The 15,471-nt window shown below is 43.7% G+C and overlaps 1 protein-coding gene across 1 annotated transcript in view; it reads right to left on the reverse strand.

The window, feature by feature from the left end:
* Positions 1–15,471, reverse strand: part of LOC137323447 (contactin-associated protein-like 5) — a 590,554-nt gene that overhangs the window by 359,271 nt on the left and 215,812 nt on the right. Inside the window, exon 8 of the mRNA XM_067986921.1 lies at positions 8,916–9,177. Within this exon, the coding sequence (XP_067843022.1) occupies positions 8,916–9,177 (262 nt within the window). The remainder of the gene's footprint in view (positions 1–8,915; positions 9,178–15,471) is intronic.

The raw sequence follows: 15,471 nt of genomic DNA on the forward strand, positions 1-15,471 counted from the left end.
ATTAGAGACCATAAAGGTAACCTATGTGTGGAGGTAGAAGATGTGGGTATGGTTCTTAATGAATACTTTGCACCTGCCTTCACAAAAAAGGGGCACGATGCAGACATTGTAGTTAAGGAGGAGGAGTGTAAAATATTGGATGGGATAAATATAGTGAGAGAGGAAGTATTAAGGGGATTAGCATCTTTGAAAATAGATAAATCGCCAGGCCCAGATGAAATGTATCCCAGGCTGTTAAGAGAAGCAAGGGAGGAAATAGCGGAGGCTTTGACCATCATTTTCCAATCCTCCCTGGCTACAGGCGTGGTGCCGGAGGATTGGAGGACTGCTAATGTTGTACCGTTGTTTAAAAAGGGAGAAAGGGATAGGCCGGGTAATTACAGGCCAGTCAGCCTAACCTCAGTGGTGGGCAAATTATTGGAAACAATTCTAAGGAATAGTATTAATCGTCATTTAGACAGGCACAGATTAATCAAGGACAGTCAGCATGGATTTGTTAAGGAAAGGTCGTGTCTGATTAATTTGGTTGAATTTTTTGAGGAGGTAACAAGGAGGGTCAATGAGGGGAGTGCATTTGATGTAGTGTACATGGATTTTAGCAAGGCTTTTAACAAGGCAAATTGGCCAAAAAAGTAAAAGCCCATGGGATCCAAGGGAAAGTGGCAAGTTCGATCCAAAACTGTCTCAGTGGCAGGAAGCAAAGGGTAATGGTCAACTAGTGTTTTTGTGCCTGGAAGGCTGTTTCCAGTGGGGTCCCACAGGGCTCAGTATTGGACCCTTGCTTTTTGTGATATATATTAATGATTTGGACTTAAATGAAAGGGGCATTATTAAGAAGTTTGCAGATGATACAAAAATTGACCATGTGGTTGAAAGTGAGGAGAAAAGCTGTAGACTGCAGGAAGATATCAATGGACTGGTCAGGTGGGCAGAAAAATGTAATTCAATCCGGAGAAGTGTGAAGTAATTTGGGATGAGCAAACAAGGCAAGGGAATACACAATAAATGGGAGGATACTGAGAAGTGTACAGGAACACAGGGACCTTGGGGTGCATGTCCACAGATACCTGAAAGTAACAGGACAAGTAGATAAGGTGGTTAACAAGGCATACAGGATACTTTCCTTTATTAGCCAAGGCATAGAATACAAGGGTGGGGAGATTATGCTGGAACTGCATAAAACACTAGTTAGGCCACAGCTTGAGTACTGTGTACAGTTCTGGTAACCACATTACAGGGAAGATGTGGTTGCAATAGAGACGGTACAGAGCAGGTTTACGAGGATGTTGCCAGGATTGGAGAATTTTAGCTATGAGGAAAGATTGGATATGCTGGGGTTGTAGGGGCTGAAGGGAGATTTAATTGAGATGTATAAAATTATGAGGGTCCTAGATAGAGTGGATAGGAAGGACCTATTTCCCTTAGCAGAGGGGTCAATAACCAGGGGACATAGATTAAAACTAATTGGTAGAAGGATTGGAGGGGAGCTGAGGAGAATTTCTTTCACCCAGCGGGTGGTGGGGGTCTAGAACTCACTGCCTGGAAGAGTGGTAGAGGCAGAAAGCCTCATCAGATTTAAAAAATACTTGGATATGCACTTGAAGTGATAGGACCTAGAAGGCTACGGGCCAAGTGCTGGAAAGTGGGATTAGGCAATGATAGCTCTTTAGGCCGAATGGCCTCCTTCTGTGCTGTAAATTTCTATGATTCAATGATTCTATCATGCGTCGTAAATCGAGCGAGAATCCAGGAGGTGGAAACATTCCAGATTCATCACTCCGATTCCGTGGGATCGATCCTGTCAGGTGGAACATCCACCCTCCAAAAACAAAGGCAGGGGACAAACATTTATACAAATTCTGAGCCATGACAAGAAGCCAAAGGCGCTCGGGGTGAAATTAGACTTGTGCAGGGGGATGCAAAACAGCTGGAATCGCTTTTGTTGCCTGTTACACGACAGGCCCAATATTCAATTCCGTTGCAGTCAATGGAATTGGATACCAGGCGGAGCGTATAACAGGCGACTGATGCGATATCACCTGTTTTGCGACCCCCGCTTGCATCTAATTTCACCCCCGCTGTATCTAAATCTGCAGCATCCACACAAACAGCTGATAAAGAAGGAGGAGCCAGGAAATCCAAGAACAGAGATTGCAATGAAATGAATATATGTGAACCACAGGAATGATGAGGCCATAAAGCAATTTAGCGTAACATAATCTTTAAAGAGTTTCTTTTTTCTTCAGCACCTCCCCCCACTACATCTGTTCTCTGTCTGGTTTGGGATTTGGTAAAAGGTGGTAACCCCAACTCTATCATTTGATTTTGTTGTCGTCGACAAAACTAACAGAAGGGGAGGTCCATGTTGTGTATTTAAGAACTTAATGATTTTCTGCAATGCTCTGATGAGCTGCAGTGCAACGCCTTCTAAATTCTAGATGGTGAAAGGTTCCCTTGATTCATCTAACTCAGTTGTGAACAAATGAGGCTAATATTCGATCCAAAACAATACTACAAACAGCACGGTGAATGCTATAAAATAAATCCACCAGCCTTGAAAAACAAAACAGTATCAGCCTCTTTTTTTTTAAATTGTGGATGTAACACAGATACAAAATGTGAGATGCTGAGGGTACCTCGGGGGAATGATTCATAACCATCCTTCATAGCCATGTTAATGGATTATTATAAACAGATGTTTCATCTGGGGAGAAGTTTTGCTAGTGCATAACTAAGTTGTGTTCACATTAAGGAAATTGTCATAACGTTGTCATGCTTGGAATCAAAAGTATTTGTCATGTTCTCTTAGGTTCATCTATTGTATTCTGTTGATGTTTTATGTAAAACATCTTTTTTTTAAACGTTGTGTTCCTGAATGCTAACTGGAGATTAGAACTGCTGTGTCATCAAATCAGCCTGAATTAAAAACTCCGGGCTAGAAACTGAACTTCGTAAAATGGGCACAATGAGGCCCAATTTCGGGGGTCAAGGTCCTGAACCCCAGTGACACCTTAAAGACTTCAGACCCAATATCGGGTCATGCCTTTGTTCAGGCACAGGGCCACCATTAAAAACAGGTGTTCGCCCATTTGCATAAGAGGGCCCTATTGCCTGTTTTTGGACCCCTCTGGGAAATTGGGCTGCCCCGAGCAGAGCAGATGCTGAGCCTGGTGGTCCCAATGTAGCAGCAGGAATAATTACCCTGTTATTTTTAGTTTTAAAGTCTATTGGCCCGTAAATTACTCCGAGCAGTGAACCAACCGTGCTCGCCGCTCATTAGAGTTAAATTGACTCGGTAAGTTACTGCGTTCTTTTTGCCGGCAACTTCCTTGAACTGCAACTTCAAATAACATTAGCTATCGAAGAAGCCTTGGCGAGTTGCTGCAGTGCTTGTAGATGGTACACACTGCAGCCACGGTGCACCGGTGGTGGAGGGAGTGAATGTTTAGGGTGGAGGATTCGGTGCCAATCAAGCGGGCTGCTTTGTCCTGGATGGTGTCAAGCTTCTTGAGTGTTGTTGGAGCTGCACTCATCCAGGCAAGTGGAGAGTATTCCATCACACTCCTGACTTGTGCCTTGTAGATGGTGGAAAGGCTTTGGGGAGTCAGGAGGTGAGTCACTCTCCGCAGAACACCCAGCCTCTGACCTGCTTTTGTAGCCACAGTATTTATGTGACTGGTCCAGTTAAGTTTCTGGTCAACGATGACCCCCAGGATGTTGATGGTGGGGGATTCAGCGATGGTAATACCGTTGAATGTCAAGGGGAGGTGGTTAGACTCTCTCTTGTTGGAGATGGTCATTGCCTCGCACTTTTCTGGTGCGAGTGTTACTTGCCACTTATCAGCCCAAGCCTGGATGTTGTCCAGGTCTTGCTGCATGCGGGCACGGACTGCTTCATTATTTGAGGGGTTGCGAATGGAAGTGAACACTGTGCAATCATCAGCGAACATCCCCATTTCTGACCTTATGATGGAGGGAAGGTCATTGATGAAGCAGCTGAAGATGGTTGGGCCAAGGACACTGCCCTGAGGAACTCCTGCAGCAATGTCCTGGGGCTGAGATGATTGGCCTCCAACAACCACTCCCATCTTCCTTTGTGCTCTGTATGACTCCAGCCACTGGAAAGTTTTCCCCTTGTTTCCTAAATTCCTCCCCGACCCCCTCAAGTGATCGAAACCAATCCAGGAGATCATACTAAATAAATGCACATAGACATCTCTACGCATCCCCTGTCAATGTTCTCCCCCTGCTGCATCTGAAAGAGGAAGGCCAGCAGATAATTGCAATCCCTAACTAAACATCATGAAGTGCACAAGAAGAGTTCAATAGAGACGATTCCCACCTCTGCACCCTAATTTAGTTTTTCTTCCTTACTGTAGGAGCTTCTTGTTATCTCATCACAAGACCACAGCCGGGATCAGGAACTCAATGGTATGGGAGACTGACTCTGAACCCACAACTTCATGGCAGCACCTGTTGGTTCTCCAGCCTGCCTGACCACTGTCCTATGACCTTAGTTCATACTCTATAGTAAATTGGGTACGTCCAGATTGGGTCAAACTACCAACTCACATTTAAATCAACTGAGACGTTTTGGGAGATGTGCGGACCACTCCTGTAATACACACAGCTACTGCAGCTTAGGAATACAAGTGGAGATAGAAAATGAGTAAGAATATACAAACATACGGAAACGATGGACAGGAAAAGATCACCTGTTTCATCAAGCCTGCCCCTACATTCATAATGCTTGGAGCATCATGAGTAGACACTTCCTACCTGCCAGCTGCCATGTAATCTCCTGGAAGCGGCAAAGAAAGGGCCAAAAAGGGAAAGAAAAAAATCAGGAAGATTCCTCCCCGACCCCCTCAGGTGATCGAAACCAGTCCAGGAGATCATGTTGGCCATGCTTATGCTAACTGGTAAATCGCGTACCTTTTATAAGACGCGATCTCTGCCCCAGCCAAGAACCGATGCAGCTCTCTTTCGAAGGTGTGCAGAGAATCAGCACACACCGCATGAACTGGCAACTTATTCCAGTCCACTGGTCTGTGGTAAAGAAGAATTGCCTACCATCTAGCTTATTTCCACTCTTGTGTAGATTAGACCCCTGATCCTACCCAGTCTGTCAAACTGAAATAATTTATCAGTGGCTACGCAATCCAGCCCTTTCATTATTTTATATACCTCTATCAGGTCACTCCTCAGTCTATGCTGCTTTAAAGAAAATACACCCAGCTTTAAGCCAACTAAGTAACTAAGATTCTTTAAGCCGGGAAACATTCCTGTCGTTCTCCTCTGAACCTTTTCCAAAGCCATAATGTGAGGTGACCTAAACTGGACACAGTACTCTAGATGCGGTATAACCAAGAACCAATATAAGGACAGAATGTTGCCCTTTGACTTACATTGAATGGTTCTATTAATACAATACAATACCTGTTTGCTTTAGTTATGGCTTCTCTGCCTTGGTCGTGAATCTTGAATGATCTGTGCACAATAACACCTAGATGCTTTTCTTTCTCAACCGATTTCAGTATTGGTCCCTCTAAATTGTAAGTATTTTCTGTGTTGGTCCTTCCTACATTCATCACATTGCATTTGTTTAGGTGAATTGCCATTTGCCATTGTTTGGCCCATCCCATCAGCACATCTAAATCTTTTTGCAGAAGATTTTTTTTTTATTCGTTCATGGGATGTGGGCGTCACTGGCGAGGCCGGCATTTATTGCCCATCCCTAATTGCCCTTGAGAAGGTGGTGGTGATTACTCCACTACAGTCTTAATACTTGCACATATTATTGTATCATCTGCAAACTTGCTGCCCATAACACCAACACCAATATCCAGGTTGTTAATGGAAATTGTGAAAAGTAATGCTCTAACACTAATCCCCATGGGACACCACTGGAAACCTGCCTCCAGCCTGATCCACAACCACTGACCACAACTTTCTGTCTGCAGGATTGGAGCCAATTCCTAACACAGTGTATCAAATTCCCACTTATACCACAAGATTCTACTTTGTGGAGTAACCTGGTGTGAGATACCTTATCAAAGGGTTCCTGAAAATTACCCTCATCCATTAACCTAGTAACTTCTTCAAAAGACTTAAGCCTTCTTTTTCAGGAGTTGGTTATCTTTAATGGCCCCTTCTTTCCACAGTGATTATAAAGAACATCTCTTGATCCCTTCAAGCATCTTCTCTATGACCGATGTCAGTCTAATTAGCCTGGCTCTGATTTGTCCCATATTTTGAAAATCAAAACTACATCAGCTACCTTGCAATCTAAGGGAACAATCCCTGACTCTATTGAGCTGTGGAAGATATGGGCAAGGGGCTCACATAGCACCTGTCCCATCTCTTTAATCACCACTGGGTGGGTGTCATCTGGACCTGAAGCCCGATCTATTTCCTATCTTATCCAAGATGACATCCCTATCTATTTTATTATTTATAATTTTATTGGCTGCAGTACATCCCACAGCTGGAAACTGAGCATCATCTATTGGAGTGTAGACTGATGTAAAGTAATCATTTACCAGCTCTGCCGTCGCCTGGTGGGGGCGTGGGTTGGCAGGCAAAGTGCACTGCTAAAAAAAAAATCTGCTATCAGATGAAATGTAGTTTGTTCATTTTGTTTTAACAGAGGTAAGGGAATACTTTGCACATGAAATTGAATTCCAGCCATTCTACCTCCTTTAAATGTGCTTGCAAACATCTGTTAAACACTAATCTATTCAACAACTGAACTGTCAATTGGTTTGTGAAATTCTGCCCATCTGATCTTTGAATCTAAACCCTCCAATTGAATAGTAAGAACCTCACAAACAGAACAGCTTTATGTTTGGAGATTTTTAATCAGAGAGTTTCCACTCAGAGCAGTGCTGAGGGAGTGTTGCATTCAGGTAGGTGACATCTTTCAGTTGAGATGTTAAACCCAGGCCCTGTCTTTAAAGGATTTCATGGCACTTTTTGAATAATGGTCTCCTTGCCAACATTCCTCTTCAACTAAAAACAGATTAACTGGTGATTGTCTCCTTTGCTGTTTGTGGGACCTTGCTATGAGCAAATTAACTGCTGTCACAACATTGACTATATTTCAAAGGATAATTCATTGGCTGTGAATCACTTTGAGACCTCCTGAGGACATGATAAGGTACTGCATAATACAAGTTTTTTTTTCTTTAATAGATTAAGCTATTATAGGGAATATATCTACAGAAGTTCTACTGCCAATTTTTTCATCCCTCTGAATGAAACTTCCAGTTTGTATGCTGCAACAAGCAATATCCTCAGCAACAAACCCAGATGTGGAATGGGTATTGAAATGTTTGATGGCTGAGAAAGGGGAAAAGCAAAACAGATTACGGATATTGCATTAAAACTGAGGCAACTTTCTGACGAACTCAATCGCAAGGAACATGCAGGAAAGTAATGTGGCAAATCTGAATTGTTTGGGATTTAGATTAAATTACAAATACTAGTTATTTGAATTTTTATTGAAAATAAAAAGTAATTGTTATAAAATTTGGTGATAGTTATGATTGAATAAGTTGAGGTGTGGTAGCTTGGTTTGGTCCAAGTAAAACTAAAAAAGTCAAATTAATCAAATACCAAAAATGAAAATTCCAAATCTAAAAGCTTTCAAAATGTTCATATCTAGAGTGCTAATTCTACTACAACATACAAAGACTTCTATCCTTGTACTTTAAACAACAACTAAAACTGTAATTTGGCATTGTCCTTTTTTGGGACAAATCGTGGATTAGTTGTAATGGTGAGAATGAATCAAGCCTAAACTTGGATTATTAACCTAGGAACATAGGTGTCAGTTGTGGGTCAGCTGGTAGCACTCTTGCCTGAGTCAGAAGATTGTGGGTTCAAGTCCCACTCCAGAGACTTGAGCACAAAATCATGGTTGACACTCCAGTACAGTACTGAGGGACACGGCACTGTTGGAGGTACCGTGTTTCGGATGAGATGTTAAACCGAGGCCCCGTCTGCCCTCTCAGGTGGACGTAAAAGATCTCCACTGCACTATTTGAAGAAGAGCAGGGAAGTTCTCCCCAGTGTCCTGGCCAATATTTATCCCTCAACCAACACCAAAAAAACAGATCAGGATCTCACTGTGGTTTGTGGGTCCTTGCTAGGCACAGATTGGCTGCCATGTTTCCTACATTACTAGAATCATAGAATCATAGAAGTTAACAACATGGAAACAGGCCCTTCGGTCCATGTCGCCCAGTTTATACCACTAAGCTAGTCCCAGTTGCCTGCACTTGGCCCATATCCCTCTATACCCATCTTTCCCATGTAACTGTCCAAATGCTTTTTAAAAGACAAAATTGTACCCTTGTACTCTTCAAAAGTACCTCATTGGCTGTAAAGTGGTTTGGGACATTCTGAGGTTGTGAAAGGCGCTATATAAATACAAGTTATTTCTTTTCTTTCTTTCAGCTCAATGTGTTCCTTGCCAATGATTTCCTGGATGGAACTTTCCCTTAGATTCAGTAATTCCTGATTTAAGTTGACTCTGGACTCTACAGGTATATGTTCCATCCTTTCTCACAGCCAGGATATAAGAGCTTATTGCCATCCAATAATTAGCTCGATGCACAGACATTGCAGGCTGGGTCCATGATTGACATTCTAGACCTCCCAAATTGATGCCCCAAGCTCCAGGTATTGAAGCCGCAGGCTTCCACAATAAATAGTTCTCAGACCTTCAAAAAACTCAATTTCTGTAAAGTACTGAAGCATTAACACAGAACCCAATGACATTTTCACAACCCCTAGGAAGAAAAATAAATTGTCTGCCAAAACGCCTTCCTAAAACCTATGAGATTTGTCCGACTTTCAGTTCCAATATTTCTGCTCTCACTGAACATGAAGTAATCAACTCTTGCAATTACCTGTAGCAATGTCAGTTTGGGTCCTTGACGGTTTCAGAATGGTTATTTTCAGCTTTCCATCACCGAGGTGAATCTGTAGACTTCCAGATGCTGCGTGAAGTTCATTGTACAGCAGCAGCCCATCCTTGTTCCATGTGCGGAATTGGAAACTGAGAGACAGTCCGTCCATTTGTAGTGTGCCAGGCAGCAGCAAGTAACTACTGGAACTCATGAATGTGACTGGAATGATATGTGGCTCTGAACATGAAAAAGTTACATTGCCCTGAAAGAATATGCAGAGAAAAAGAAACATATAGTAATGATTGTTTTGTTTTTTAAAATGCTGATTGAGTAAACTTATGTCGAGAGTCTTTGTAATCCAAGTTTGAATGAAAAGGAAGAGCATTTTTTTAAATCAGGTTTAAATACACTGGGGCTGATTTTAAGTTGCTTTGCCGGACAGGAAGGCGGCGGTCGTGGCCCAAAAATAGCTGTGTTGTGTTTACTGCCCCATTCCCACTCCAGTCCTGCCTGCCTCCATTGGGGCCTCTGCATATGCAGTCCAGGCACCCACCTGTTTTAGGTGGAGGGGCTTATTCCAATATGCTGAATGGACTCCTATGGCGTACATGGGATCCCGACCAAATTTGTAGGTACCGATAGGCAGAGCGTGTGCCATATGAATGTTCCTCCTGGCTCCACAGAAGTCTTCTGGCCTGTTTCTGGCTCATTTGTACCTCCCGCCCACAGTGGAACCTTCGGAATTCCCATCCCTCTCCCGACCAGCGAGTTTTGAGCACCCGAGCAGCATTCGTAGCTCACCGTGATTATGGAAATCAGGCCCAGCGCTCGGGCCTCTTCCCAGGGACTTTGGGCAGGTGGCGGGAGTGCTTCCCTTCCATCCTCCCAAAGTCCATCCTTGGTTAAACCTAATCCCATTATATACAACAATATTCCAGGTTTTGGTACAGACTGGAGCAGTGTACATCAAACAGGTTGCTAATCGATACATTATCACTTACTGATTGTTAAGGAAATGTCTTTACATTACAAACTCAAACTGATATGAACTACTAAGGAACATGTGTAAGTACTCATCGCATAATGTTACAAATTGGATTCAACCAAACCTTCACATTTAAAAAAAAAGTGCGAACTGGCTCTGCCAATGACATACATGATTATGCCAAACATCATTAACCCAGCATATCTAGTTGATAGTGCCCAAAATATTAGTGCCAAAATGGGACCAGAAATCAGAGTAAAGAACAGTTATGATGATCCTCTATACATTTAATGGCACATGGAAAGTTTCATCAACATTTTCCTTTGGTACCAGTGGTGTTTGATGCTCAAATATCTTCCTTACAATTTTTACAGCTCCATCAACCTGCCAATATAAATTGGTTTTCCAGGGTTTCTAGTATCATAGTATGTTACAGCACAGAAGGAGGATATTCGACCCATCATAACTGTGCCGGCTCTTTGAAAGAGCTATCCAATTAGTCCCAACTCCCCCGCTCTTTCCCCATAGCCCTGTAAATTTTTTCCCTTCAAGTATTTATCCAATTCACTTTTGAAAGTTACTATTGAATATGCGTCCACCAACCTTTCAGGCAGTGCATTCCAGATCATAGGTCTTTTGCCAATCAGCTTAAATCTGTGTGCTCTGGTTACCGACCCTTCTGCCACTGGAAACAGTTTCTCCTTATTTACTCTATCAAAAACATTCATGATTTTGAACACCTCTATCAAATCTCCTCTTAACCTTCTCTGTTCTAAGGAGAATAACCCCAGCTCCTCCAGTCTCTCCACATAACTGAAGTCCCTCATCCCTCGTACCATTCTAGTAAATCTCTTCTGCACCCTCTCTATGGCCTTGACATCTTTCCTACAGTGTGATGCCCAGAACTGAATACAATATGCCAGCTGCAGCCTAACCAGTGTTTAATAAAGGTTTAGCTTAACTTCCTTGCTTTTGTACTCTGTGCCTCTATTAATAAAGCCCAGGATCCCATATGCTTTTTTTAACAGCCTTCTTAACTTGTCCTGCCACCTTTACATACACCCCCATTTAGTTTATGTTGCCTCTGCACATTCTTCCTACCAAATTGTATCATTTCACACTTCTCTGTGTTAAATTTCATCTGCCATGTGTCTGCCAAATTCACCAGTCTATGTCCTCCCAAGTCTGTTACTATCCTCCACATTGTTTACTACATTTCCAAGTTTTGTTTCAACTGCAAACTTTGAAATTATACCCTCTATACCATGTCTGGGTCATTAATTTATATCAAAAAGAGCAATGGTTCTAATACCGACCCCTGGGGATCACCACTATATACTTCCCTCCAGTCTGAAAAACAGCTGTTCGCCACTGCTATCTGCTTTCTGTCCCTTAGCCAATTCTTGGTCCTGAGGTGCTGATGGAAGTGCTTTTAAAGTCCCCTACCTGAAGACTGAAGAATAATTCACACCTTTTCTCACTTCTGTTATCATTTTGGGAGTTTAGGATCTTTGTGGCAAACCTTGGGCGACTGGCATTTTTGCACCAAAACTCACAATGGATTTCTCCAAAGGAATTGCCATTACTTGTGCTTTTTGGGATGAAGAAGAGAACCGAGGGTAGTCACAAAACCTTGCTGATACCAGATTGAGAACTTGAAAGCCTGTTTTGGACTTTACCTTTGAAGAAGCTCATAACAATGTCAGCTCACAAATATTTATGAGGCCGCCTGTCAGGTGAATCCCAGTGATTAATTGCCCTGAGAATTCTAAAGCTAAATTCTTATTGCATTCGTGATGTTGTTCAATGGAATTAGTAGCAAAGTCATAAGACTCGATTTTCGGACCTCCGAGCCGGCGGGTTTGTGGCGGGGGGGGCTCCAAAAATCGGGGATTCCCGGGGCGGGTCCACAGCCCTGCTCCAACCCGCCCACTTCCGGGTTCCCCAGTGACGCGCTTACATGCGCCCGCAGCCCCCGCATGCGGGACTCCTGCTGGCAATTAAAGCCGGCGGGATGCCACTTAAACTAATTAAGTAGGTCGTTAGCAGACCGGATTGACATGATATTTTAGGTGGGATTTTCAACTCAACTGACACTGTTTCCCGTACTGGGGGAAACACTCCCAGTTGAAATGGACGTGTTGCAGCCACCAGCCTGTGGCAGCTGCAAAGGTCCATTTGACAGGTGCGGGGGGAGACCCTCACTCATTGCGGGAGGCCACTCTGTCACTTTGGACAAAGTTTGGCCTCCACCACCCTCCTCCTAACAATAAAATTCACAAACTTGCAACCTCAACCCCGCTGTCCAGACACATTTAGCTACCTTGCGGACCCCTCAAAAGTACATCTTCCGGATGGGGGCCGCCATAGCTGCAGTCATGACCTGCTCGGAGGATGAACAGCCTCACCACCCTCACCGGCCCAGCCGTCCACCTCTGACACGTGGAGCTCCACAACGGAGTGCTGTGATACATCCACCTGTACAGCAAGAGGGAGGGCAACCGCAGAGAGAGGTGTGTCACAGAAGGCACTACCCTCGCCACAGGGTCCACAGACTGAGGCTCAGCTTCCTGGACTTCTCTGAGCAGCAGTGCATACGGAGGCTCAGAGTCACTCGATATGTAGTCGTGGACATCTGCAGCCTCCTTCATGCCGAGCTGCTCCTGGCTGGCTCGAGCACCATCTTCTTAACTGTCGCTGTCAAAGCCACCACTGCCCTCAACAACTTCTCCTCCGCATCCTTCCAGGGTGCCACCGGGGACATGGCCGGTGTCTCTCAGTCGTCTGCACAAAAGAGCCTTGTAAATACACCTACACCCACTCTGCAGTGACACAATGGGTGGCATCAGTTGTGGGTCTTCATTGTGATCCTCAGGAAAGGGCATTATTGCACAAACCAGACAAGATTCGCAAAGACGTGGCAGTAGTGGTGACAATATAATATGTAATGTGAGTTGATCAGAAATTAAATATAAGTAAAAACCATGACAAACCCTGAAACATCCCTGTGCATTCCCTTCATGCTCACGACACGTTTGCCTTACGCTTCCTACTGCACATATGTGATGCATGCCCTGTGGCTGCAGCACAGGTAGTGGCAGGTTGAGTGAGGTTGACCGTGAAAGAGATGCACGAGAGGGTGAGTATGAGATAGAGCCATAAGATTTTATGAGGATTGGGTTGAGTGGTAGTGGCGGGATGAGTACTGGAGAGGTGAGTAAGTGCAGGTAAGATGAGGATGAGCTTTGAGTGGGTGTGAGGAGTGATATGATAGAGTAGTGTTGGCAGTGCAGAAGGAGATGTGGGGTGGGGGCGGTGATGTGACAGACGGAGTGTAGGGGAATGAGTAAGTGTACTCACTTTGGCTGACCTACTTAGGTAATTGAAGCACCTCCTGCACTGTATGCAGGTGCGCGATATATTGGTGGTGCAGGTGACCTCATCTGCCACCTCGAGCCAGGCCTTCGTGGTGGCAGAGGCAGGCCACTTCCTCCCGTCCGCCGGGGAGAAGATCTCTGTCCTCCCTCTCCTCCTCACCCCATCCAGTAAGACCTGGGCTGCTCCATGCTGTCATTTTGCCTATTTTCTGCAGCATCAGTCAGTGGAGGACTGCCCCTTTAAATAGGGCTCCTCCAGCTGACAGCCTATGATGCGGCTGCGCAGCTTTCCAGCGCGAAACCCGGAAGCCAAGGTGAGTGCGGAGCGCCCCGACTTCACTGGGCGCGTTACCCACACGCCCAGTCGATCCCCCGCTGCCAACCCGCCTCCCTCCTAAAATCGAGCCCATCGTGTTTACTCTATTTAAGAGGATGCTAAATTAATGCTTTATTTAAAGCTTTTCATTAATAGTGGTGCAGGATTTCCATGGAAACCTGCAATTGGAGAGAATTAGGAGATGAAATGGTACATGAATGCAATGTCACAAGTGCATGGAACACTTTTAATTTGTTTTGGTGATTTTTTTATGATCAAGCAGATGAGCAACATGAATGTTAGCAATTGAAATATGTTTCCATTTTAGCTCCCACTGAGCCAAGAAAAGAAGGGCTTGATGCAGATTAAAGCTTCCTCGACTCTGCCCTAGCAATATGCCTTTCCCAATCTCAGAAAAGCGCCACTTCAATGAGAATTTTTTGCTTCCTAAATCCCTGTGTCTTCTATGGGGGGCGGAGTGGGGGGGGAGTGGGCGGTGAATGAAAAGGAAAATCAGGCAGGTTGTATAACGGGCAGCTGATCCATCACTGCCAAAAGTTCAAATCAGTCCTGAGATTTCTTGAAATCTGGGGCTTCCACTAAGTGAAAGGTTCAGTTTTCACTCCCTAATTAAAGGATACCATAATTTAATACAGAAAGTTTTACAAAAGAAAATTAAATTGATTGAATTTGCCTTGCCAGAATCCAATACATTAGAGAATCAACAGAGCCTCTTTCATTCAACACAAAAATGGGTCTGACAGAATGTACTTGATGCATTACAGCCTTTCTCATTGTATGCATCGAGTTACATCGAAACTACAACACAGAAACAAGTCATTCGGCCCAAGTGATCTATGCCAGCGTTTATGCTCCACACGAGACTCCTCTAAACCTTTCAGCATACTCTTCTATTCCTTTTTTGCTCATGTGCTTATCTAGCTTCCCCTTAAATGTATCTGTGCTATTTGCCTCAACTACTCCTTGTGGAAGCCATTCCACATTCTTACTATTCTTTGGGTAAAGAACTTTCTCCTGAATTCTCTGTTGGATTTATTAGCAACTATTTTATATTTATGACCTCTAGTTTTGATCTCCCCCACAAGTGGAAACATTTTCTCTATGTCTACCCTATCAAACTCTATCATCAACTTAAAGACCTCTATCAAGTCACCCCTTCTAGAGAAAAGAGTCTCAGCCTGTTCAGCCTTTATTGATAAGTATGTTCTCTCAGTTCTGGTATCATCCTTGTGAATCTTTTTTGCACCCTCTCCAATACCTCTATATCTTTTCTATAATATGGAAACCAGAACTGTGCATAATACGCCAAGTGTGGTCTAACCAAGGTTCTATACAAGTTCAACATAACTTCTTTGCTTTTCAATTCTATCCCTCTAGAAATGAACCATAGTGCTTGATTTGCCTTTTTATGGCCTTATGGGGGTGTCGCTACTTTTAGTGATTTGTGTATCCATACCCCTGGATCCCTTTGCTTCTCTATCCTGTTTAGACTCTTATTATCCAAGTAGTATGTGGCCTCCTTATTCTTCCTACCAAAATGAATCACCTCACACTTACCTATATTGAAATTAATTTGCTAATTACACGCCTATTCTTCTAGTTTATTAATGTCCTCTTGCATATTAACGCATTCTTCCTTTGTATCAACTGCACCACCCAATTTGTTGTCGTACGCTAATTTTGAAATTATATTCCGATTTCGAATCCAAATCGTAAATTGTGAACAACAGTGGTCCCAGCACCTATCCCTGTTGAACGCCACTTCCCACCTTTTGCCAGTCTGAGCAGTTACCCTTAACCCCTACTCTCAGTTTTCTTTTTTGTAGCCAACTTGCTATCCATTCTGCTACCTGTCCC

This window comes from Heptranchias perlo, chromosome 7, assembly GCF_035084215.1.
Source record: "Heptranchias perlo isolate sHepPer1 chromosome 7, sHepPer1.hap1, whole genome shotgun sequence".
Lineage (NCBI taxonomy): Eukaryota > Metazoa > Chordata > Chondrichthyes > Hexanchiformes > Hexanchidae > Heptranchias > Heptranchias perlo.